The sequence below is a fragment of the Cinclus cinclus genome, chromosome 6, assembly GCF_963662255.1.
Source record: "Cinclus cinclus chromosome 6, bCinCin1.1, whole genome shotgun sequence".
NCBI lineage: Eukaryota > Metazoa > Chordata > Aves > Passeriformes > Cinclidae > Cinclus > Cinclus cinclus.
In genome coordinates, this window is record NC_085051.1 from 50284494 (window position 1) to 50310281 (window position 25788).

The 25788-nt window shown below is 44.2% G+C and overlaps 1 protein-coding gene across 4 annotated transcripts in view; it reads right to left on the reverse strand.

Annotated features, from left to right (window-relative positions):
- Positions 1–25788, reverse strand: part of BCL11B (BCL11 transcription factor B) — a 90523-nt gene that overhangs the window by 63152 nt on the left and 1583 nt on the right. For 2 of the 4 annotated variants that reach the window (XM_062495577.1, XM_062495575.1), the window contains exon 2: positions 12620–12985. In XM_062495577.1, the coding sequence (XP_062351561.1) occupies positions 12620–12985 (366 nt within the window). Of the gene's footprint in view, positions 1–12619; positions 12989–25788 lie in introns of all 4 variants that reach the window. The other 2 variants (XM_062495576.1, XM_062495574.1) reach the window with 1 other exon arrangement.

Below are 25788 nucleotides of genomic sequence, written 5' to 3' on the forward strand. Positions count from 1 at the left end.
CCCACCACTCACTCCTTCCAGGACCTGCTCTGGCAGGAGCCTCTGAGAAGGACCAGCCCTGAATGCAGGCTAGCACTGACTCTTCCCTACATCATCTCTTTGTGCATTTCCAGGGTGATCTCTGACATTCCTAGACCAGAATACAACGGAGTCCTGGTCTCGGCATTTTCAAAGATCTATTTTTTATATTTTTGTTTTGTTGGGTTTTTTTGTTGTTGGCAGTGATGCTTGAAACACTGACATTTACCATTTGAAAAATAAAGAAAACTCATTTAAACAAGCATCTTAAAAAAGCTAATGAGAGAGAAACTGTTCCATCTGTATTGTATTCTCCACTCACTATCTCTCAAAGAAGTAAACCCTTCCAGACAGCAGGGAAGTCTCCCAAAAGTGAAGACAACAGCAGTTCCCAAGCTTCCCACAGAGGGAGTGAGGACAACCAGTGAATTGCCCCACCTGGGTAAAGCCTGTTGCCAGCTGCTGGCTGACTGGAAAAAACCCTAGCCCAAGCAGCCTCAAGGCCCCAGACCACAGACCTTATCAATCCTTCCAAAACAAGCTCATCAGTCCTTCCAAGACAAGCAGGTGCCTTTGCTAGGGGTCTCCAACCACACTGCATCCATGACCTCCTCTTGCTGAATTATTTCTAACGAATTTTAATTATCAGATAGGGAACATTGAGAATTGAGGGTGCTTTTCCTTACCCACAGAGCAGACATGGTAAGGCTGAGGCCAGTCCAAGACAATGCATTGCCAAAGGCCCCCTGAAGGGATGTGTGCTTCTGGTGGCCAGTAAAGATGTCTTTTGCTCCTGTGTACTAGCACTGCTAACAGAAAACCATCTTGTGCATCCCTTTGGAGAATCAGATCCAATCAGGAATCCCCATACAGCTTCAAAATCAGAAATTATGAACTTGACACAATGAGGATAACATCCTTCAGCAGAGTCTGGGAGCTGGGGTGAGGGCTCAGTGGTTTTTTAGAGAGTTTTGGGGCTTACTGTTTTAACTTCCTTCTTGCAAAAAGGCCCTGTACCATAAACATTAATCAAACACTATATTCTCTCTTTTAGTCTTGAACAATTATGAGTACAGTTTTGTGATCTTTAGCCATATTTACTGATACTCAAAGGCAGATTCTATCTTGTTAGATTGTTATAAATGGGACCCCAGGGAATCAGCACACAGGCAGAGGCAGATGTGAGAGAGAGCCTTCTCAGAGCTTGGTTGTGCTTCAGTGTTCTACTGCTGAAATTACAAATGTTTTGGAGGAAAAAAAAAGCCCAACCAACTTTAGATTCCTCTGCCAGATCATTACAAAGAGCTGTCTGTAGATTAAAAAAAAAAATTGCTGAACTTAATATTTTTTAAGGTTAACTCTTAAATTTCAAAGTGTGGTTTACATGTGCTGGCCACTTGTATGAACAAAAGTTTCAGAGACAGACCGAGAAAAGGTTTCTGGTTATAAACCATTAGAGAAAGAAACCCACAAATTCTCTCGCATTCTCCCTTACTTAAATATGTTGTTTCTGCTCCAGACCTGTTTCATAATACCATAAAATAGAGGCATGTTTCCGACACTAGATTTGAGAAGCTGTCACATTAAAGGTAAACTTTTAATCTGCTAGAGACAAACAGCACACATTTTTGCTTCCTGAGAAGCAGCTCTTGAGAAATGTTTAAACACGAATTTAAGAGCTGTGTGGTAAAGCCATATACGGGGTCTCAGACAGCTACTGGGTTTGAGCTTCTTTTCCTTGTTGCTGTATTTTTTTTTAATACTTTAAATAACCACTAAAAAGTAGACTTCTAGGAACAATGTAACTAAGATGCATGGTAAAGTGAACCTCTAGGCTTGCTTTTATTTCTAGTTAACCGAAAAGAAATGTTTTAACTGAAACACAGGCCTGAACTTCTAGCTGTCCATCTCCCTCTTTTTATTTTCTTGAGACCACAATCAAATATTTTTAAGAAGTTAATTGTGTCACAATTAGTAACATATTAGTCCTCCGATATTTTTAATAGCAACCCAGGTTTTTCCCCAAGGCACTTAAAAATGGCAGGCTCGGCTATATTCTCCCTTTTCTAAAACTCCCATGCACTTTCTTCTTTAAAAAACTCCCACATGCATTTCACTTGGTCTGAAAATACCAGCACAGATCTTAATCCTGCCAACGCTTACAGACATGCTTAACTTTCTGCACATCAGTAATCCCGCTGACTGCAGAGGCTGTTGGCATACCTACAGCTCGGTGCAGGCTGGGGATGGAATCCATCCTGCACCCAAGCCAATGGCAAAACCCCCATTGACGTCAATAAGGTTGTGCTTTGACATCCAATTTGTTGCAGGATTGGGACCATCCTCATTTCAAGGTACTTTCCCAAAATCTATTTTGGTTTAATTTTTTTTTTTTATTTTCTCTCTCTCTCTCTTTTTTTTTCTCTTTCTGCTCTTTCTCCCCCTCACTTCCCACACTCACTCTTGTGGGGCCCCATACTGAGACCTCTTGAAAACTTCTGCCTTTGAAATCCCTCCACGAGGAAAACCCCCTCGCTGAGACAGGAAACATCCTTTGCAGGTAAAGCTGAAAAAAAACATTTTGCTCCACTGTGTGCATTTGAGTAAACTAATTAAAACCTGGGAATTTGGGTTCCAACCAATGCCAAGAAACAATCATTAATATGAGCTGAAATGAAATGGGAAGCTCCAGACATTTAAAATCAGCTGTAGGGGGGAAAAAAAAATGAAAGAAGTAGAGGAGAGAGGGGAAGGATGTTTTGCAATTTTTGCCATAGAGTCAACTCAATGCAACTTGAACTGCATGGGGTTAAAATACACTGGGGGGATGCTATACAATGAGGGGATAAAGCCCTGCTGAAAAGCAGGGGAGGGCGAAGCCGCGGCAGCCGGCTCGGGAGCGCTGCGGTGCTGTGAAGAGCGGGCAGAAGTGAGCAAACCAGCTGAACTGCTTGCAGAATTAATCAGTAACAAAGAGATTGGAGCTGTTGGCGGGCTTCAGCCCTTGAACCTGGACTCTGCTCTATAAATTTCAACTTGGAATGGCTCTCTACTTGTTGAAAGACAGGTTGGCTCCAGGCCAAGACATAGGGGAAGGGGGGAAAAAAAAAAGGAAAAAAATTCCTTCTTGCTCAGGAAACTTCCCTTCAGTTTCTAACTCTTTTTATGACCTAGTAATAAGGGAGTCTAGAAAATGGGAAACAAAAAGTGGGTCTTGAAAGGAAAAAAATTAACCAGAAGTTGGTTTAATAAGGAAAATAAAACAAGTAGGTGCTAAATTCAAATCTGGATTTTGCCTGCACACAAGTACATCAGCTCTAATAGAAGATTTCAGAGCACCTCAGCAATAATTCAAAGCAGAATTTTACAGTTACATTAGCTGACTACAGGTTTGACTCTGAAAATAATAAATGTCTTAAAAGAGGAAGAGGTCTGTTTAATCCTTGTTTGCAGTCTCATCTTGTTCTCCCCCACCACTCCACCTTGTTTAAATGGCCATTACAAAGAAATGTGGTATAAAAAACATGTAGAACCATAATTTATTCAACAACATCTATTTCCTTTCTTATTTTACCCCTCTTCAAACAGGGGTGTGCAGGAGAACCAATGCTTTACTCAAGCTCTCCTCACTGCCAAGGCATTTTCAGTCACAAACACCTTGCTGCTGCCGTGCTTTCCCAGCATGTGCAGACAAGGAGCGGGCTGGAGCAGAGTGAGGGGCTGGAGGGCAGAGGGGGGGAGCTGTCAAAGTGGGAAGAAAGAAGGCAAACATCTATTCAGAGGCCAGATGCACTGAGCAAGGTCAGCTGCAGAGACACAGCCCTTTGCAGCAGCTATGCAATTACATCCAAAGTCTGCACAGCACCAAGAGTCCCACAACCTGCATGCGAGGGCCAGACTGGAGGATCTAGGGCAGCTGGAAGAAGGTCTATAATGATTTTAATTGCTCTTCCGAGATGCTAAAGGATAAATGAGATGCTCTTTAGCTAGAGCAGAGGGGCTGATGCTCTGTACCGCTTGCAAGAATACATGTGGATAAAATACCCTAATGAGAGAATGGAGAGAGAAATAGGGTAAGTGCCAGCAGTGATCAAAAGGTGAAATAAAATAGTGAAATATGATGCAGCCTAATCACAGCCTGCAGGACAAGGATACAAAATCTTGTCACCAAAAGTGGCTGTTAAGGTAAATTAGATTAATCACTCCCAGTTCTCTTCCTCTCCAAACTCCCTTAATTTTAAAGAAGGGGCTGACTCCTCGGAGGCTGCACACTATGCATGACTGCTGGACATTTAAAGCTACATAACGTAGCATGTCTGCTACAGACACGCATCCTGTGTTTCCACTTTCCAAGAAAACTGGGATCTGCTACTTGGTAGGTCTTTTCCATCTGCAGCTTTTATGACTCTGCTGAGGGACCAGTGAGCAGTGTCCCCCTTTTCCCCGCTCAAGAAATATGCTACCAAATGCCAGAAGAAGGAGAGAGTTTAAGAGCTGTTGGGCTTAAGGGTTTGCGCTGATCACACTCAAATCTTTCTGCAAAGGCGTACATGCAAAGAGAAAAAAAACAACAACCGCTAAGTAACCACTTCACATCTGCCATTAACATTATTAAACTCCTTACAAGCAGTATCTACCCCACCTTCCCCACTACACACAAACATACACACACCCCCGAGCTCTGCAACACAGCTACTAGGAGCCAAGACGGCTTTCCTCTCCTCACTGCAGCAACCGCATTCATTCCTGTTAAGGGGTTAACGATTCATTTCCACTACTTCTCTCGAGAAAACCTACAATGAAAACATTGGCTCACGAAAGCGTTCTCACTGCCAGAATGCCACAGCGCGAGTGAAAAGTCCGTTTTGTTTTCATTACATCTCTGGGATTTCCGGCTTAACTCCTGAGCTTAGACACCAAATCCCTAGATACCCCACCCACCCAGTTTTATTTCTTTTTTCTTTTTTTTTTATAACATTTCTACTGCACGGCCCACCAATTACCATTTGGAGGGTGGGAGGGAATGGGGAAAAGAAACCATGCAGAAAAGGATGTTCTCATTGGAGAGAGCACATGAATCTCCCAAGACAAGAGTTACACAGTTTCTACTGGCTTCTAGGATTTTCTGCTGAGAAACATGGTTTTAATTCTATACCTGGTTTCTCTCTTCTCTTTCTTACCCTCCAGGCCCCCATCTTCCCTCTCGGCCACCAAAGCCAGTGCTGAAAGTCAGCCCCAAATCTATGCCCTTTGAAGTTATGTGACATGACATAGAAATCCAAGCCTTTCTTGTACTAAAAGTATGATTACTTCACAGGGTGGGGATTTTTTTCTCCAGTTATGATAGAAAAATGTTCCAATCTCAGAAAAAACCTAGAAAGGTTCAACCTTCATGTCACAGCTGATTTGGTCACTGTGTGTATAGGCAGCACAGTTCAAACACTGGCTGAGAAAGAAAAACAATCTATGGAAAACACACGAAGGGAGGCAACCTCATGCCATAGCAGCACTTCTGTCCTGCTCAAGCAAAGGATCCATTTCTGTGCCTTTATGTATTTATCCACCGTTGGAGAAGAACTTCACTGGAGACAGCTTTCCTCTTTTATAGTACTTCCACACACTCAGCTTCCTTTAGCTACATCCCAATCCAAAATTCCCCTTGAAACACATAGAAATGGTTTCTTGCAGTCAACACTCCACCAAGCACAAGCATATTGCTATTGGCTGCATCCACACAAATGCCAAAGCACCCCACAAGCTGCCTGGGCACTACTTTTACTTTGCTCTTAAAAGTTGCTCACAAAGTTGTCAAGAAAAATGAGTAATGGCTGGCTGAACAGCGCCTTTACACCATTCACCATTACTGTTGCCTATAAAAATATACCAATCTTTCCATGGTTAATAATAACTAGATATGCATAGAATTTCTGGACACATGGCCCAAGTAATTTCACAAAAGGAAATAAATAAAGGCAAAAAGACACTTTGTTGGGTGACATTTTTAGTGGGTTCTAACTCTAGCGTTCCTTCATTGAATTAAAAGAGGCTAGCAGCAGCACCAACGAGGTACAAACAAGCAAGTTTTGCTCTTAAAGAGTGACTCTTCACACACATTCACCCCAGAGCAAGAAGACTGGCCGTGTGTACTGAATGACCTTCTTAAATCCCCTCTCATCAGCCTGCAAAATGGCACTTCTGTCGAAAAGGTTTTACCCAGCATTGTCACTCATAAAACTGAAGATGACTATAACTAGGAGAGATTAGAGAGGGAGAAAATAACAGCAACAAGCTTCTGTTTCTCAGTACGGCACTAAGGGGCAGCTCCCCATTTATGACACCTGGTCAATCCAGCATGGTCCTGCTGGTTTCAGGGGAATTATCCCACGTGAAACAGGGGCACAGCAAGGTAAACAGGACCCCCACCACTCCTGCAGCCTTGTGGGAATCCTGCTAACCACATACAGGGCACAGAAGACAACTTTGGAAAACAGGATGGTGAGAAGAACAAAAAGCTAAGACCAGCAGGGAGAATCAAGGGCATAATATGCTCAGCATTTATTTTAATCTACTTTTAAAACTCGGTGTGATTCATTTCACTCTTTACTGGCAGATGCCGGGAAAGCTTTGGTGCCTGGCAGGGCTGGACCCTGGGCAGGACGCAACTGGAACAAGCTGAGGTGGCAGCAGGGAGAGGGTGGTTGGTGGATTCAGCTGGGTCTGAGCAGAGGCTGCTGGAGTGGGGCCCCAGGGTGTGGTGGAGTTCAAGCAAAGGGAAGGAAGGGTTTTGTCACCGACAGGTTTCTCACCTTTAACTCTTGCCAGAGTTATCAGGGTCGGTGCTGCTGCCTTGATGAGAGACATTGGAATCGTTGCCCTGTGGCTGCAGCCCTGGGGCTGGCATGCTGACAGGCACCCTCCACACTGTCCTCTCTTAGTATCTCTAGCAGGGACACAGTCATGTTGCTTAGAGAGCCCTGCGCTGGCCTCCACCAGCAATCTTAAAACTTTAAGCCATCAACATTTCAGCAGCCCTTGTTCAAGCTCGAAGCCTCAGCAAACCAGGGAAGGGCAGTTGCCGCTGCAGGCTCCTGTGGGCTGGGGGGTGCCCTGTCCCCAGAGGAGAGCCAAGCTCTCCAAGCGTGCCCTCCACCCCCATCCCTGGGTGCAAGCAGGGCTCTGGGTGAGATCACCCTGCTTGTTTTTCTCTCCACACCCCAGCAAGGACCTCAACAAGGTCCCAGGGGGAGGAAGCTTGCTCGTTAACCCACTCTCAGGGCACTGCCAGTTGACACCTTCCTTGTGTCCTGTGTCCTCCCCTTACTGTTCAGCAGCACCAATTAGCAAAACGTGTTGCTAAATACCTGCTGAAGCAGCAAAGGAGTAGGAGGAGGTGACCAGGTAACTCCTCTGCACTCAGGAAAATCCTAGCAGATTCGAGGGAAGAAACAAGCTTGGAAAGCCTCATGAAAAGAATTTCAGCCGAATTTCTCAGGCACTGTCACCACATACTTCTAGAAACCTCTTTTTCTTCACATACTGTTCTTTTCCTGGCCTCGCTTGTCCAAGTCAGCCTTGGGAAGGGGACAGCCACCAAGCCCTGTGCCAGCTCAGCTTCAGAACAACTCTTCCCAGCCCGCCTGATGTTATTGTCGCAGTCCTTGGGATGTTTCAGCTCGTGTTTCCCTCCCCTCACGTGTGAAGGCATCACGACGGCTGTCTGAGTCCTGCAGTTAATATGGGTGCACGGGTCCATAATGGTACATTGTAAGTGAATGTCTCAGGGTAGGCAGCAATAATAATTAGCTGTCATGATTTGAAAAAAGGATAATCCATGCCATTGAGTTAACAGTCACTCACACAACACACATGGATTTAACTAATCTTAATTTGGAGAAAAATAACAATTCTAAATATATCAAATAGCCCATTTCATGGCAACCTGCAGCGGTGTTTATCTCTGGCTTCCAGCACATGCGAGTTATTTAGTTTCTCTCACTGGCAGTTTTACCATTCAAAAGCCTGAAATGAACATTCATGGAGCAGGGGTTGCAGTTAAATCCTGCCTCTGACAGGGAGCCTTTTTTCATGATGTACATCTAGTTCAATGTATGGAGCCCAGTACTGGTAGCTGGGACAGGATGAATTAGGAATTCCAATAAACCCCCTCCCCTTTCCTAGCACTATCTTTGCAAAAATTAGTTCCCCATTTTAATGAACCTCTGCTGCTGCTGTAGTTATATGTTTGTGAGGGTCTGCTGGCCTGAAGGTGCAGACCTGACTGGAGGTCTGGAATAGGCCTGGCCCGAGTGGTGCCTGCCCTACAGAGGCTCCCTCCTCTTTGCTGGGGTTCTATGAAACCACTCAGCATTAAAATCAAGCTGACTGGTACTTTTAATCTGGGTCGTTTCAGAGAATCCTGCTAAGAAATAAACCACAGAGCCATGGGGAGGATATGAGATACTGTCAAATGACAGTGGGAGCACCTTCCCAGGTTATTCTTCAGCCAGAACAGGTCACCTGGTTATGTCCAAGATCTGATAAATATGAAAGATAAAAAGAGGTATAAAATACAACAGCGGACTATTTTTTACAAAATACATGCCAGCAGTGAAATAAAAGAAGCAGTGACCAATAACTGCTTGCCAAGTCATTGGCCTGGTTATGTTTTGCTGTGCAACAATCTGGTACATCTCTTCGATACTATCACACCCTCTGTACAAGACACAGAGCTGATTTTCAAATAGGTCAGCCAATTTGAAAAAAAAAAAAATGAAACCTGTACAGGGCAGACTGCTCCTAAGCAAGCCACGTCCTCCCAGTGCCAGCTAACGTGCTACCACACATCTTACGGACAGTGGTAACTAAATGAAAACACCTTCAGAACTTGGATTTGCAAGTTACCAGTCAGAGAAAGATGACAGATTTAATTATCAGAAGATCTTTAACAGCTGATTGCAGAGACAGTGTTGCCTTTGTCTCTGCTGGAATATAGAAATATCTGTTGGAGACTTGTGTTGCATACATATACAATACATAAAAATTCTCATGGACTCCTGGGTTCTGCCTCAATGTGTCCCTCAAAACAGAATAAGGTCTGTTGTGTGCTCAAGAGTCATTCAGTGACTTGGGCAAGAAGAGCTACCGAGAAAGTAAAAAAAAAGACAAAAAGAAAGAGGGGAGGAAAGATCAGGAGCACCCTATGCCAGGATGAATACTCAGCACAGTTTCTGCATCCCCATATCCTCACACCCAGAGCTAAGAGATGTACAATGGCAGAGCCAAGCTCAGCACTTGACATACCCTCAGAGCATTCAGCCATGGGAAGCGATAAGATTTGGTGGCTTAGTCACACCACAGAAGGCTGTACAATTCATTCTGACCAAATAAGAGGGTCTACAAAAGTAACATATCAAGGAGAGGAGCTGAAACCTCTTCGAGGACAGTAGTGGTGGCAGTATATTTCAGGGAGCCAGAGAGGCGAGTGGGTGATTTCTGGTTTCCCTCTTCAAATATAAAGACTCAATTATCTTTGAACAGCTTGCTTTACACATGAATTGACACATTTATTTTACAATAAATAACTGAAAGTTATCTATGTTTCCTTTACTGTTAATCTACACAAAGAAATAATAAACAGAGCTTGTCTACAAAAATGCAACTACTGCAGTCCTCAGAATTCAATTAAGCTAAAATAATTAATGCTTCCACCATATTAAATTACTTTATACATTTGAGCCACTGAAGTTTTTTTATTATTATTCTTTAATCTTTTTTGCCTTTTTATTTAATAAAAAAAAGTTAGTTTCAAAGGGGGGGGGCTGGGTAGGAGGGGGAAAAAGAACACGATTTGCTGTTAAAATGTAATGGTCTCCTTTAGCTGACACAGCATGTAGAGTGTTTTGTGCCTTTGATTAAAATAACATTTTAAATGCTTTGAACAAACATATCTCCCCATACTTCTAAGGGATTATTTTACATATTTCTTGGTGGAATAAAGAAATTCATTCTTCCTGTCGCAGTACAGAAAGGCTAAGAATATCTTTCGTCACATATAAAGTAAAAATACTGTAGGCTGTTGCATTATTACAAAAAAAAAAAAATAAAGGGAGGGGTGGCAGGGTAGGAGAAAGCTGCCTTAGAGATTAAGTTTCCCTTTTATGAAATCGTATTTAGTCTCTTTTTTTAACAAATCTAACAACAATGCTCTACAGCCACTCACTGGGAAATACCTTTAATGTTAAATGCAGATTCTGATTTTCTTGGCTAATGCAGAAAGCCTTTCTATTGAAATATAAATAAGGGGCTTGGTATATCCCACTAAAGCCTTTCCAGTGAATGACTTCTGTGGGTTTTTCATGGCTACCCTCCATGGCTGTAATGTGAGGCTTTTATCCTACTATTGAAAACTATCCGCTGCTATTAAAAAAATATGGAAGGACACTGCACCTTTTTATCTTAGAGCCGGGGTCCTAATTGAGAAAGTATTATTACGATACTGTTTTGTGGATGTCCCTATCTCCGTGCGCTGCTGAGAAAATGCCAGTCAAATGATAAACCCTTTTATTTTTCTCAATTCAAAATCTTTCCTACATATTTTTCATTTGATATTCAATTTAGTCTGAAAGAGATTAGGTGCTTCAGACTGGCTTTTAAAATATTTTTTATGCCTTTTCCACATATGAACATCTCCTTCACGACCTCCTATCCCAGCATTTTCTTCATGGCAAAAGCTTTGGTTATGTTATCGCTGGCCCCCAGAAACTGGGACAGCACCCTCTGACTGCTCTGGGAGTAGCCACTGAGGTACTGTGGACTGAACTTGGGCAGAGATTAGTAAGTGATGAGCTCTGGACTACAACTGCAGCAGAGCGCTCCTAAACCAACTTTAATAAGCACTGCACACCCTCTGCAAGCAACTGAGGGCCATCAGCTCGCACAGAGATCAACAACTACAGGGAGTGCTCAACACCACTCAGGCAGCCTTCAGCAGACGTGGGAAGGTCCTGAATACTCCTCTACTGCTCCTACCAAACGGAAAGGAAATCTAGCCCTCACATCTGCTAGACCACGATTTAGCCATCTCTACCAAGAAATGTATTCACCACTGCAAAAGAATGAAACTTGCAAAAGGATGAGGAAAAGACGGGGTCGGGTCTTACAGAAGGTTTGCCTACAATGCTACAGTGCAGGCTTGCCTCAGTTAATGCTTCCAAGGCTAGCAGCTGCCCCATGCTAAGGTGGTTGCTGCACCCAAAAAAAAAAGAAAAAAAAAAAAAAAGAAACAGATTCCTCGAAGAAAACAGTGTAGTCAATGGGCATTTTATGCCCTGTCCTAAAAGACAGGATGTTTGAAGACTGCAGCATTTTAAAGCCCACACCCTCACTGAAGTGAGGCCCAAGCCTGTCAGAGATGCTGGGAACTGGCTCAGAGACCTCCAACACTAAAAGTGGAAACATCTTAAGCTTCAATTGTAAAGACAGGAGCTTCTCACCATCTTCTGGGGATCCCCTTACGGGAAAATCTCTACCACAGGCAGGATCCTGAACTGTCAACTCTAATCCTATAGGACAATTCCTAGAGACATTGGGATAGTGGCAGTAAAGACAAATTGTCACTGGTCTTCTGTATGGGATGTAGTCGGTTTGAACAAAAAAGGCCTGTTTGAGGGGAGATCCTGCTGTGTAACATAAAACCCCCACTCACTAGCAGGGAGGAGACTCATCCTTTCACCACTGCAGAGGGGAAAAACCCCCTGCTTGATGGAAGCAACCCCATGCCAGGCACTCTGCAGGAACCACTGCATACCACCTTACCTAGCTGGATAATCATCACCTGCCTGCCCACGTGTGAGCAGGGGAGGTCCACTGAATGAATGTTAACTTCACCACATATGAGAGTCACAGAAAAAAAATGCCTGCAATTTGCTCACCCAGGCGAGCCTGTGTTCTTGTATCCTCATTCAGAAGATCTATTTGGGGTGTGCATGAGAGTGGAGGTGTTGCCCACCCAAGCCATCTAAGGAGACCCAGGACAGGCAGCACAGGCAGCAGTGCAGGCCAGGAAGCTGACATCTACCCCAGGGAAGGAAAAATAAAGGGCTTAATGAAGCCCTGCTGTAGCCCTCACAAAAAAAAAAAAATTCTTCTTCCCACTATCAGACAGTGGAAAGATGATTTTTCCACTGACATCACTAGTGTCAGGATGCAGTCCTTCCCAGTGAGTCTGCATGTGAGAAAGGGTATCTGGAACAGGACTGAACTGAGCACCCCATCAAAGTGCCCTATCCCTCTGCTACTGCTACTTGCTTAAGGATGCTCTCGAAATGTTTTCTGACCCCAGCTTTCTGCTTTTTCCCAGATGTACAGGCTGACCCTTAGCTCTCCAGGCTGCCTGAGAAGCCCCTTTCTCCAGCAGCTGGTCCTGCACAGACAGCTACAATGAATCAAACAGGGGATGGACAGCCCTGCAGAGCCATGAGGATCCTCCAGATGGATGGCTCCTATAAAGACGTGTTGCTGAAGCCTGTTTCATGGCACTTTCTAGAGGACTCTAGTTAAAAGATTACCTAGGCAAGTTGACTGAGTGCAAAACGTGCTGTACCTGCAATGTTCTCCTGCTTGGGGCAAATTCCTTTTGTAGGCGTGAGAAGACGGTCTTCTTCATCGGGTGTGACTTGGATCCCGATTTCCACTGGCTCTGACACTTTCCTGAGCTCGGCGCGTGAGGAGGGGGGAGGGCTGCTCTTATCCATGCTCTTTTCATAGCAGACACCACCAGTGCCATTGCACTGTTTTCTCTTGTGCTCTATAAAAACCAAGATGTCTCCCAGCGGGAAGTTCATCTGACACTGTCCACAGGTTAACAAGTCGGGGTCTGTCCCGCCTGCGGCGATGCTGATGCCTCCTGGGTCTGCTATTGCCAGGCTCTCGTCCTCGTCGGCCAGTGCCGGTTCCACATGGTCAGCCTCTGCTTTGCATGGACAAGGAGAAAGAGGGAGGAAAGGGACGAGGGGAAAAGAGAAAGAGATTGCTTTGAATGTTCACAGACTCTGAAGGATGCATCACCAGAGGCCCAGCCTCCCCCCACCCCTCTCAAAGGAGCCAAGCCTGATTAGATCTTTCTTTTATTTTTCAGCTTTTCTGCTCTCCCAGAATGATTTCAATATATTTTGCAACCAAGCCTGCCTGAAACAAAATGGAAAGGCTGACCTGGCATAGCTTTCTTGACAGCTCCTTCCCACTGCTGCCAGCACTGCAAGGATATCAGCAAAGAGCCATTTTGCAAGTGTTCAAGCCCCGAGTCACATTCTGAAATAGTTCCTCTCTTTTTATCCCACCTTCTCATTCCCTCCGCGTCTCCCAGCCATCTGGCCAAGGCCCCATCCAGCAAAGCTTATGCACCCAAGTCTTTCCTTCTCTTTCAGAGAGAGGGGAAAAGCTTTTATGCACCAAACTGGCTGGGCCGGGCTCCCCATGTCATACAAAATTAGCATCGCCTTGTCCCGTTACAGAGTTACCAGCAAGATTAAATTACCACCCCTTAGCAGAAATTACAAAAAAAAAAACCTGCTTACAAGACTAGGGTAAGCAGGGTATGGTCTCATGAGCAGTTAAGGAGTTTCAAAAGTGTGTACAGTGAGAAAGGGAAAGAGGCACTTATTTAACATACTGGAATATTGGCTGAGCCTGAAATATTCCGCTCTATTTTTCCAATGGCAAATAATCCTGCCATTGCTATATAGGTTAATAAAAGGGGTTTTTTTCTTTAAATCTTGTCCACAGACCTGTTTAATTTCCTACCTTTACCCCCAAATACTGGGAAAGAATTTCTGAGTGACCTGAATCAGTTTCTAGGAAATATGTAGCTTTTCATTTCACAATTAATAAAACCCAGTACATTTTAAATCAGTATTTAGAAGATAATTTTTAATCTATAAAATAATTGTGAATCAAAATCCATTTCTGGGGCAAAACATGTTTTTTGGTTTGTTTTCTCTTGTTCTGCCATGTAACTGCCAAATCATACAAACCTTGGACTTTACTCAGGCAAAATTTCCACTGACTTTTGCCTAAGGCTGGTTTGCCACTGCAAGGGCTATAAGATTTGGGCTGAACTAAACAGAGGAACTAACAGTATGTAAATCAGTGACTGAGACCTCTAATTGAATCAGGACTAAAGGAATAGGAGGAAAAATGTTCTCTATTAGCCCAAGCAGTTTCCTCATGGATTTCCTGGGAAAAGCAAGTAACACAAATATCTCAAAGAAGTCAGACTGTGATAGACAGTATTTATAATTCAGACCTGGACGCTTCTCCATTCTGAAAACAAAAGGATTTTTATCCCAATCTTCAGCAATCAAAAAAAAAACCAAAAAAAAAAAAAAAACCAACCTAGAAACAAAAAAAAAAACAAAAAAAACAACAATGAACACATAGAAAAGGGGCAAGAGGTAGAAGGTGGAATGCATTGCCTGGCAACAAAAATGGTTAAGCCTTGGAAAAAAGGTAGTTTAGAAAAAGAATCGCTCCCATTTTTGCCTTCCAGAATAAATAACTGCTCAGCATATCTACCAGCTGTATCACAAGCTGCATCAGAGCTCTCTAACAGTGAAGCAGACAGCAGCAGCAGTGCCAGCGGGAGCAGGAAAGGACAGGGACCCCAGAGAAGTGCCCAAGCATGGACCATCCTGCTGGAGCCGACGATGGGCACAAGAAGGCTTATTTTTCCCAACTCGCTCATTCTGAAAATCATTAATTACCTTTTTCCCCTTAATCTAAGTTTAGAAAGAGTTTGAAGACAATACTGAGCAATTAATTCCCCAATTTATACCATGAAAAGATGTCCCCTTGCCTTAGTGAAAATGTGACTATAACCCTGTGCTGAAAAGACACTGCTGGGAAGGGAGCGGATACCTGTGAACAGTGTGTCATGATGCAAAAGGTAATTATTTAGTGCTGCAGTTCCCTTTAATGATCTAACATTGAGCAATATTGTTTATATTGAAGAGAGCTTGCACCTTTAATTACCAATTACATATACATCATTTTAGAGCCAAAAGAAACGCACTGTGCAAAGGGTCTTTTAGAAATGTGCACGCAATTTGTAGCCAGAATTTCTATTAAGAGGGAATAGTGTGTCAAAATATTTTTAAAAACCGTACAGAGAGGCACTCTCAGGCACAAAAATACACAAGCGGGAGATGGGACAAAGAACTAGAAAAGACAACATGAAAACAGGAACTGAACTAAGGGTCGTAAGAATAAAAGATGGCATGGGGGAAAAAATGCTTGTTACTAGTTTCACTAACATTCCTGTAAAGCCTTTTGATTAAAGTCTGTGTCTTAAATTACCATGGCTGAATTTTGGCATTTATATATATGCAACAAATAAAAAGAAAAGCACAGATCTAAACTATATTATCTTTTTGATGTGAGGATTTCATTTTTTTGCCTATGATTTAGATCATACTCTTCAGAAAATGTAGTAAAATTGCTGCAATTGATAAGGGTCCTGACCAGGTGCCTGAAGAAACATGAAAGAGGTACGAACAGCTAAACTGTTACAAATTCTTTCTTTTCAGTTCTACACTTCATATGAATATTAGTTAAATCCACATATGCCTATTCACTTACACTCGCTCACTGTCTCTTTCCAAGGACTCTGCAATGGCACTTTTTTAAAATAACATCTGGTATTCCCTCATATTTTGGCAGTTACCAAAAATCAGCTTTTCGTTTTTTTGGTACGCTGAGCCCTCATGATCAGCAGTAATTAGGTTTCAAACTATCAAAAGATTTTTTTTACTCAACTCTATTTCTGATTTGAGCTTAATAAATCATCAATCATGAGACCAGCTATTCACCCAACAATGCAGAAGCTATATTACATCCCCTTATTCACAACATGGAAAACAGACATAAAAGAATGAAAATCAAAATACTGAATAGATCTTCAAATGCATTTTATCCAATTATTTTTATTTATTCAAATGCATGTCAATTTGCATTTGTTTTTTTTTTTTACTCAGAATAAAAAAAAGAATGAAAAACAAGAAAGAAAAGGCTTCCTATTGACAACTCAATTAAGCCATTAAAAACCTACATTCAAGTAACATTACAGGAGAGCTTTAAAACCCACAAAGGGAAAGAGAAAAAAGCCTGCAAGTCCAGGCCATAACGCATCGGGTCATGCCTGGCTAATACAACAGCCAAGATCTTAGGCTGTTTAAGGAGCCCTTTAATACCAGTGAGGCAATTTAGGCCAGGCTCAATCTAAAGTTCTGACTCTGCTTGTGTCTGTGGGTTTAAAATTAGTCGCTTCACATTATTTGAATTTAACTCTGTGGTTTTATTGCTGTTGTTGGTGGATGGGTTTAGAGGTAGGAGAATGTTTCTTCACAAGTATTTATTTTAAATCAATTTATATTTTTTAAGAAGAAGAAATTAGATGACACAAAATAGGAGAAGGGAAAATATCTCATGTTGCTTACATGAGAAAAGTAAAAAAACAAAGCAAGTGAGCTATTTCCAGCCAGGATTCATGCCCTGGTTCTTTCAGGCATGCTAAGGTGTACCCAGTATTTTCCCTACATCCAGAGATTCCTACACAGAGGATTGCCTTGGCATTGGCTGCCTAGGGAGCACAGTGAGTTGGCGATGGACAGTCTTTGGGGACATGAGCAGCACAGTTGTTATATGATGGCTTTGTGAAATTAAAGCAACCGGACAATCCAAATCATTTGGTTTCTTAAAATAGCGTTGCACTTGCTGACTGCACTCTAAGCAGCATCTCCAATGTCTCTGGCTGCCTACCACACCAAAATACAGTGGACAAACACCTTAATTCCATAAAGGCACTGTCACAAAGCCACCAGCACTCCTACTCCATCATGATGATATCATTAGAGCATATGTGCCCCATGCAAACACTGCTCTCATGCCCAGTATTAAAATGAACACACATGCTAACTACTTTCTGCCTGTCAGTTGTCTCGAAATCTTACCCACTAATACTGAAAAGGACTGTTTTGTTAAAAATCATTTGCAAGGCTTTAAAGGACAGAACCGTGGATGCTTGTTCACAGAGTTTGGGTGAGGCTGGGTCCAGACAGGAATCATTTATTTTCTTGTCCTTTTATTGCTCTGCAGAACCATAGTAAGAAGGGATCTAGAAGTTGCCAGCCTATTCCCTTCCTTATATTTCTTGTTCTACGGTATCAAAATGAGGAGAAGGGGGCAGAGGAAATGTGTGAAACATTCCCCCCATGGCTAGTTTGTGCACAAATCAATAACAGGGTGGTGAAGGCGAGCACTGCCAGTGCCTTCGCTGCAGAGGTGCTGCTGGGTGCCCTGCCTGCCCCAGCACTCTGACACAGTCACTGCCCACCCCTGTGCCCACCTGAGGGACAAGGCACAGGCTACCCCAAGGGCCACCCTTCTCTGGGACAAGAGGGGGTGCCCAGAGTCCACCGTGGGGACACAGTTCCTGGTGGCCAGGTACAGGATACTGCCTAGAAATGTGCTGCAGCACATCATGTGCGCTGTTCTCCTCACACTGTCACTGCTGTCTTGAAGGCACAGCCAGAGAGAGCTCAGCCTAGCTGGGGAGCGAGCACAAAGGACAGACTTGCTCTTCAGGGTGTTGGCCCAAAGGAGGCCTGAAAATGATGTCCCTTCAATCAACTCCCACATGTCACATTTACTGTAACATCGACGTGTTAAACGGAAATAGCTCGAATCACACGCTCTCTGGCTGGGTTATCACCGAGATCGGTGTCAGGATCCTTGCTGCACAAAGACTAACGCTGCTCAAAGCGGGCGACGCAGCTCCTTGCCGTCGAAGTTTATCAATAACCTGCTTGTTTCCAGAGCACCCCAGCAGCTCCCTGCAGCCGCAAGGCGCAGAGTTCAGATTATGACTATATAGTGCACCAACATCGCACTCAGAGGTACTAGGCACCCCTTACCTGCCACCACTTTTTAATTTTTCTGAGGACTGCAAAACAATTGTTTGTGGTATTTAATTTTTTTCCTAAATATAAGTCTGAGGCCGAGTTCGCCAGAAGAGGCAACTTGATGGAGAAGCCCCCGAAACACAGGGGATAGCACTCTGCCTCACTTTCCCAGCGGCTCTCAGACGAAGTGCACAAAGGCGGCGGGAGCAGCGGCAGGCGAGGCTGTGCCCCTCGGTGCGAGCGCGGCCCCGGTGCGGCCGCAGAGCCGTCCGGTCCCGCACGGCGCGGAGCGGCAGGTGCCGGGACCCGGGGCAGGATGGAGCGGCTGCCCCCGGGGCACCGCGAGGGGACTGGGACACGGCCGTGCAGGGACGGGGCGAGAAATGACCCGGTCACTCCGACGCTTCGCACCCGCAGAGGGGTGCGAGGTGAAGGACTGCGCTGCAGCACTGAGACCTCAGACACCTTTTGCAGCAGACCGAATCTTTCAGAAAGCAGTTTAACCCTCTGTACACACCTGAGACAGAACGAGCCCAAGCACTGCCACAAAGAGCCAGTCAACACATCAGGGTTTAGGGGAAAGAAGAAGGAAAACGACACAATAACCGTGCTGGACCCAAAGAGGACAAAAGACAAGAATATCCAAGAATCTGCACAAATCTCCAACACTTGTCAGATGTTATTTCTTCAGAAACTATGTACAGGGTTATGGAAGGGAGTGTGTTTCTCTTAAGTAAACTATACATTCATAAAAAAATATTTACTGCTTTTGAAACCAGAAAATGTATAGGCTCTTCTATAGCCTGCAGAAGCTGTAAATCTCTGCAGATAAAATGGGATGTGATGATGTGATATAAAAGCATGCTTTGTTCCCCAGTGAATACATTTGTTTTATTTAAAACTAAACGACAACCAAGGAGAAAAAGGAGTGCTTGGTGCCACAAAAGGAGAAGGAGCAGTATTTGGGTACAGGCTTTCAACTGGCATAGAAAAGAATACTGGAAGCAGAGGTTTTTACCCAAGGATTTAAAAGGCATGATCAAAATGAAGTAATTATTTCTGAGCATGTATTAAACACACAACAGCTCTGTCCTTTTCCTAAATATCAGACTTAAAAGCGACTTCATTTTTCAGTTGTTTATGGCACACTGTTGCTCATATACGATTTTCTTAAGCGTTTGTTTTGGGTTTTTTTACTTTCATTGAAGCATATTCATTATAATATTCAGCAAATTTATGGCTTCTTCCAGTGGCTTAGTAAAAGGGATCATAAAAAAGTTAAGTAAACCAGTATGGCTTTTTCCTCTCCCTTAACTTTGGATTCCTTTATTGTACTGTGCTGTCTAGTGCTTAGTCTTTGGAAAGTACCTTGGGCATATCCAGCACACATACAAATTATCAGCTGCTCCAGGAAAAAAACAAAACGGAATTTCTTGCACTGAGGCAACTACACAAAAGACTTGCATATGTCAAAAATACAGAACTAAGTCCCTGTGAATGCTGCACCATTAATCAAATCCCCGATCTGGTGTCACTTTTGCCAGTAAAATGATTATATTCCTTTAACCCCCTTCTACTAGCGCGTGCCTGCAATGCATGAAGTGTGTCCCTCTACTTTAATTTGTTTTCGAATAGCCTGCTTTAGGCATTTTTTATATATCTTTTGAAAAAAAAAAGAAAAGAAAAAAATAAAAAGAAAAGCAAAGAAATAAGCTGCTACTTAAAGCTCCAGCAAGGATCTACAGCATTGAACAAGCAACAGCTTTTTGAGAAGGAGGGCTGACAACGAGAAAATTTAACTGATGCTCAGGAGATTCTGAGGCTGCAATTGAGTGTCGAGAAATGGTGTGCAGCCTGTTCAGATACATTTTTAAGAAGTAAATAAACATGAAGAGGAAGGTGCTATAGTACAAGCAGCTGAATGAATCATGCATTTATCAGTGCATGCAGTTATTGATGCCTTTTCCCTCCCTTGTTAAAAAGATACATACATATAAAGCCATCTACAGATGATGCTGATGCTTCACCAAGTGCTTTAGTGGCACTGCTAACTTTAAAGCATGTGGGTAAACCCCAGCCACTCTTTATTTTGCCACATGCTTTCTCTGGACAGTACCAAAAGGATACTAAATTCAACCAACAACTGCACTGCAACCCTAGAGAAACCGAACTGCAACCAAAGAGTAGGAAATGCTCTGGCAAGGAGGCTGAGAGCCATTTTGGGGTAACAGGTCTCTGCAGGGAAAGACCAGGCTTTGACCTGAGGGAATGGGAAAGGTGGGAGACAGAGGAGGGTGTGAGAGAAAGGGTAGCTTGGGTGTGTGTGCACTTGGTGGACAGGGGAAGGGGAGGAAGAGAGAGGGATAGCTGTTTCTACTGATAAAAGTTAGCAGTCATGCAATGGAAGGAAAGCCACAGTAAGTGAAGTCTGAGGTTTTGGGAGGGAAGAAGGGAGAGTTTTCCCCATGGCTGTGCAACACTAGCATCAGCAACGGCCCAGACACTCTTCTCTTCAGCTTATCAGTCTGTCAAATGAGCTGGCTGCTGTCTATATGCTTCCAACTAGCTCAATTCAAACATTAAATGAAGTAGAGAAATCATCAGATAAATTACTGGTCCTCTCTACCCAAGAGTGAAGGGTTTTTGTACAGCTGATGACAGCCCTGATCCTTTGTCTGACCTAATTTACTTCTCTTGAAGGTTAGAATAAAGCACGTTTTCCTGTCACAGGATAACCATGCACATATTGCACCCTAAAAATAAGAAGACACTTCTGCTATGTTAATAGTGCTGTAACTTGATGGACTTCTCAGGGTGGGTGAAACAGATATCCAGAGCTTCCCATGTGCATGCCACTAAATTATATGTTTGGCCAGGAAATTGTCCTGCTAAAGTCCATCCACAGCATGCAAGCCGACTGCAGCAGAGAGCACCACAAGCCTGTCTGAGAAGCCTGTGAGAGATGGTCAGCAGCAACTTCTACACGACAGATGTGATTTTGTGTTTATTTCTATAGGTAAAAAAATAAATAAATAAATAAATGAAAAGCAGCTTATTTTCATTTGCAGGAACTACAGATAGTTCGCTCTAAGGACCTGAGGATCAAAGTACAGTCAACTATCTCTTATCAAATCCTCTCAGCAGGAGTACATGTGCCTTTCTGATATGTAATCGAAGCCAATTTCTATGCATGCGTGTCTGCTTTGTAGCTGCACACATCTTGTCCTACAACTCCAGCTTCTTCACTCTGTCCTCTCACATCCACTGGTACAAACATGGATCTCCATGGGTTCGCCCCTCTCCCTGCCACGCAGGAGCTCGCTCATGTGCAGGTAGGTATCATCACCCCGATCACTATCTGACAACAACAAATTGAGAGTTTAAGCATTGTCTGTTGACAACAAAAAGCACCGTTAAAAACTAATTCTAATTAAAAACTCCTGTCCGCCCGAGTCAATTAATCAGCCGCGATTTAGTTAAGAATAGATTTGTCTCGCTGTCAGCCTCTCTCGGCTAGCTCTGTATGGATCTTCTCATGAAAATCAATACCACAACTTTAGGCCGAGCGCATTTGGCGGAGCGGAGCGCGCCGGGCGCGGCGGTGCGGGCTCCGGCGGCGCATCCCGCGCGTCCCGCGGCGGGGCCGGCGCTGCCATCGCACGGGCTGGGAGCTCCCCCTAGTCGCCAACCCCCGCCACTGGCGGCCGGGGCTCACGGCAGGCTCCGGCAGCCGGCGAAGTTTATTTTGGAAAGTATTTTCCATCAACAAACAACACGAAGAGCAAAGAGATCCAGGTAGGAAATGTGGGAGACAAGCTAACATCGCGTGCGAGGCATTTTTGAAGCAGAGAGGTTTGCTCGCGGCGAGTTCAGACCTCGGAAGAGCAGCTGAAGTCAGCCGGAGTCTATAAATGATACCAAAAATCTGTACCACTTCTTCGAGCGAACACTTCTCTAAGTCATAATTATTAACAAATATGCCATAAGACAAGCTTTTGTTCTGCATGGAAGCACACCTTTTGTCCAAAACAAGGGCTCCCACCATTCCTAATAAAGGAAGACAGTTCGTAAAATCTTGAAGAGTTTTATTTCTCGATATTAAAATAAGCTTGACAAAATATGCTCTGCATCTGCCGACCAGAAAAAAAAATGCAAAATGGTTTCTCACCCACTGCATATCAATTGAAGCCACTGGACATATCAACCAAAAAGGACAGAACAACCCACAGCCACAACCTAGATACTCTGCACCAGTTTAAAAAAAATATTTTAAAAGAGCAGAAACCATGAAAATGTGCCAGTATTTTTATTTATTTATTTATCTTGTAAGTCCAATACAAATATATTCAAATGAAAGACAACCTGGAATTCAGCAGCATACAACCTTTTTCCCCCCCTGTCCTATTTAAAGTAAACGCATTAATGTATTTTAGAAGCACGTTAAGCTTTTCTGTGCACATCCATGCAGGTATTATGAAAAAGTCATCCATCCTTAAAATAATAGTAATTTCCTCTCTAATTCTTCAGTCACAGCTTACATTCTCTTTGTATTAGAGTTGATTACATTGATGTGGGTTTTGTTCTGCAGGGAAAGTGCGTTAATTGCACTAAATCTAAATGCATTTTAGGAGAAGCTCCTTGGAGCAATTTGCAAAACTTTGACATGCAAAAAATCATAGGGGTTTTTGTTATGATTTTTAATGACTACGTGCAAAACAAAGTGATACAGGAAATTATTGCTCTTCCTAGGAAACCTGTTGACCAGGTACTGAAGACCTGCCTTGGGAAACCTGGTTCTGGAATTGTATGATTTTCCTGTGCCTTTCCCTCTCAATCTTTGCTGCTGCTCTACAGAAATGTTCTTGCTTTACCGCCTTCTGCAAAACTGCTACCAGCGAGCTTTTCACATGCTTTTGCCTCTCACATTTCCTTTAAATGCAAAATGCAGGGCTAGTTTGAAAACAGATTTCTTAAGTTAAAAATGGAAGGTATTAAGCTGGAAAATCAACAAGTTGAACCAAACCAAAATAACATTTCTTTGCACAGAGCAGCTCAACACTTCAGCCTCCTCTTCTATACATAATCATCTCTTTTGCATTGTCCACCCATTTAAATGAGCTTGGCTACCAAGTTCGCTCTGTCCACCACCAGTGAAGAAAGGTCCAGAGTTGTTTTTTTCTCTCGTGTGTTTCACCTTTTTTTTTTTTTTTTTTTTTTTTTACGTACACCTTTACAAGGCTGCCTGGGTGAGCCTGGCAAGGACAGGCAGGCCACCCCGTTTTGCAGTCTTAAAGACCACTGTGCTAATGAGATGCTGCAACTCTGGAGCACAACTACATTGCACTTTCTCTCCTTTTTGAGTTTGTTTGTCTCACACTCAGTATCTAAACGTTTCTCCAAACACCAAGTGCATGAAACCAAATAAACTCCAGCTGAACAGTGTCAGAAAACCCTTCTCTCTCTGTCTCTCTCCCCATCTCTTCCTTTGCCTGGCAGCGACCTCCAATCCATCCTGAAATGCAGCTCCCCTGACAGATGCCAAAAAGGGAGTCAGAGAGAAAAAAGCCCAAGCTAAACACGACATAAAGGCAAGATTTCTGAAAACAGTATGAATTCATCCTGGCTTTGGGGGCTTGGCTTGGGATTGACTATTTTGTTTTAAATGCTTTGGTTTCCTATTCTGTTTGCCCACTACTTTCCAAACTCCCCTTTAGAGAGGACACTGCCTGGCTGGTTTTCCCCCATGAGTGACACTTCCCAAGGAGTGCAGAGACTGCGACCTCCTCTCCTGCAAGCCTGCAGCTGAGGCTCAGACCTGTGCACTGAAATGCCTGCGTTCCTGCTCCCCAGCCCCAACCCCAGCCCGATGCAGCTCCCCCCCGCCCCCCCGCCTCCCACCACCTCTCCCCTGGATACCTTCATTATTTTTTTTTCCTGCCACTGTTCGGTATGCAGGCTGATTTCTCCGCCAGCTTCCTCAGGATGGAGAGACAGATAAATGCAAGAGGGTAGGGAGGGAAGCTCGTACTGCTGTGCTCTCCATTCCTCCCCCAGCCTTCCCGCTAAACCCATTGTACAGGCAGCTCCTCGGCACCTTTGAATATTCTCCTGCCTTATTTATCTTCAAGTAAAGCGATCGGAAAAAGAGATCAAATTGGAATAACAAACCTACCTGGCTCTCTTCTCCACCCCCCTTCCCCCTCACCCCCAGCAGCAACAGCAGCGAGAAAAGAAATGTTTCACCCATTGAAACAAATTCAGACGTACGCAACAAAACAGATTTTCCGCACACCCCCTTTCAACACCCCACATCTCCTCGCAAGCGAGACAGAAAACAAGTGGGAGAAATTACACTGGGTGATTTAGGTGGCTGTTGATGCTTTTTCTTTTAAAAAGAAAATTTTAAAACAGAAAGGGGGGGAAATAAGAAGCCACCAACAAAAAGACTCAGATATTTTCCAAACCGGATGGCTAAAATCAAAAATGCAATTAACGAAGGGGAGGGAATTGAAGAAGGGGGGAATCCACCTTTTAAGGTGATGCAAATCTGGCTACAAAATAACAATGAATTAAAAACACACATCTCACCCCCACCCCCCCCACACACACACATCCCCCCAGAAAAAGCTGAATACCAGATGCATTTTCATCAAGGTTCCACCAGCTGATGGGCTGGGGGAGGAGTGAGGGGTACTTTTTAAAAAATAAAGACGCACATAAAAATATGAAAATATATAGACGCGTATATATGTATGCATATATAAAAAAAAATGAATACAGAAACAGCGAAAGAAATTTATATTTCGGAACTCAAACTCTCCCCCAACAGCCCTCCGGTATGAAAAGAAAATCCCAATGGAGGTGGAAAAATTATATACACATATACATCTCGATTCCCAAGGAAATCTTACAAACAGAAATTTATCACCGGTAACAAAGAAAGAGAGGAGCTCGCAAGCACCAAATGCTCCTGGCAGATGGCTCCTATTCTTGGCTTTCAGGGGAGGGGAGAGAAGCCGGGGAAATATTTTATTTATTTATTTAAATTTTTTAAAATCTCAACATAAATATTCGGATCCTCCGCGGCTCAGGCTCAGCCCCGGGCTGGCTCCGTGCAGCCGCCGCCCCCCGCAACACAACAACTTGCGGACTCGTCTTGCGGGGCGGGGGGGGCAGGGGTCCGACCGGGCTTCCCGGGTGCCGGGCCACGGCGTGCCGGGCATTTTCTTACCACCCCCCAAACTTGTCCTACGCCATAGGAGGGAAATGTGTCGTTCCCCCCCCCCCCCCCCCCCCCCCCAGCCCCGACCTCCCTCTTTCCCCTGCCCCGGAGGCGTCGGAGCAGCGCGGAGCGTTGGGGCCACACGCCCCGGGAGGCGTCCCCGCATTTCTCCCCTCGCGGCGCAAGCCCCCGGGGACGGAAGCGGCGGAGCAGCGGAGTGGGGCTCCCGCTCGGGGACCTGCCCCCTACTCTGCCTGCAGGCACTCGCCCCTCTCCCGGAGCTTTAAGGGTGGGAACGGGGAGGAGGGGGATTCTGGTGCTGGGGGGAGGGGGGATGCCTCCTTCCCTCCCCCCTTTTATTTTTACCTTCCCTATTTCTTTTTTTTTTTTTTTTCCTTTGGCGGGGGGGCGGGGGAGGTGAGCATATGTGTGTATTTTCACTTACAATGGGAGCTTCAGCAAAGTGCAGCCTCTGCTCCTGCCCCGCAGGCCGTTGCCCGACCCGCATTTCGTACACTCCATCCCCGGTCCCCGCCTCGGCTTTCCTCGCGTCCCCCGCCACCGAAAGAAACTCCCGCCCGCACCCGGCTCCTC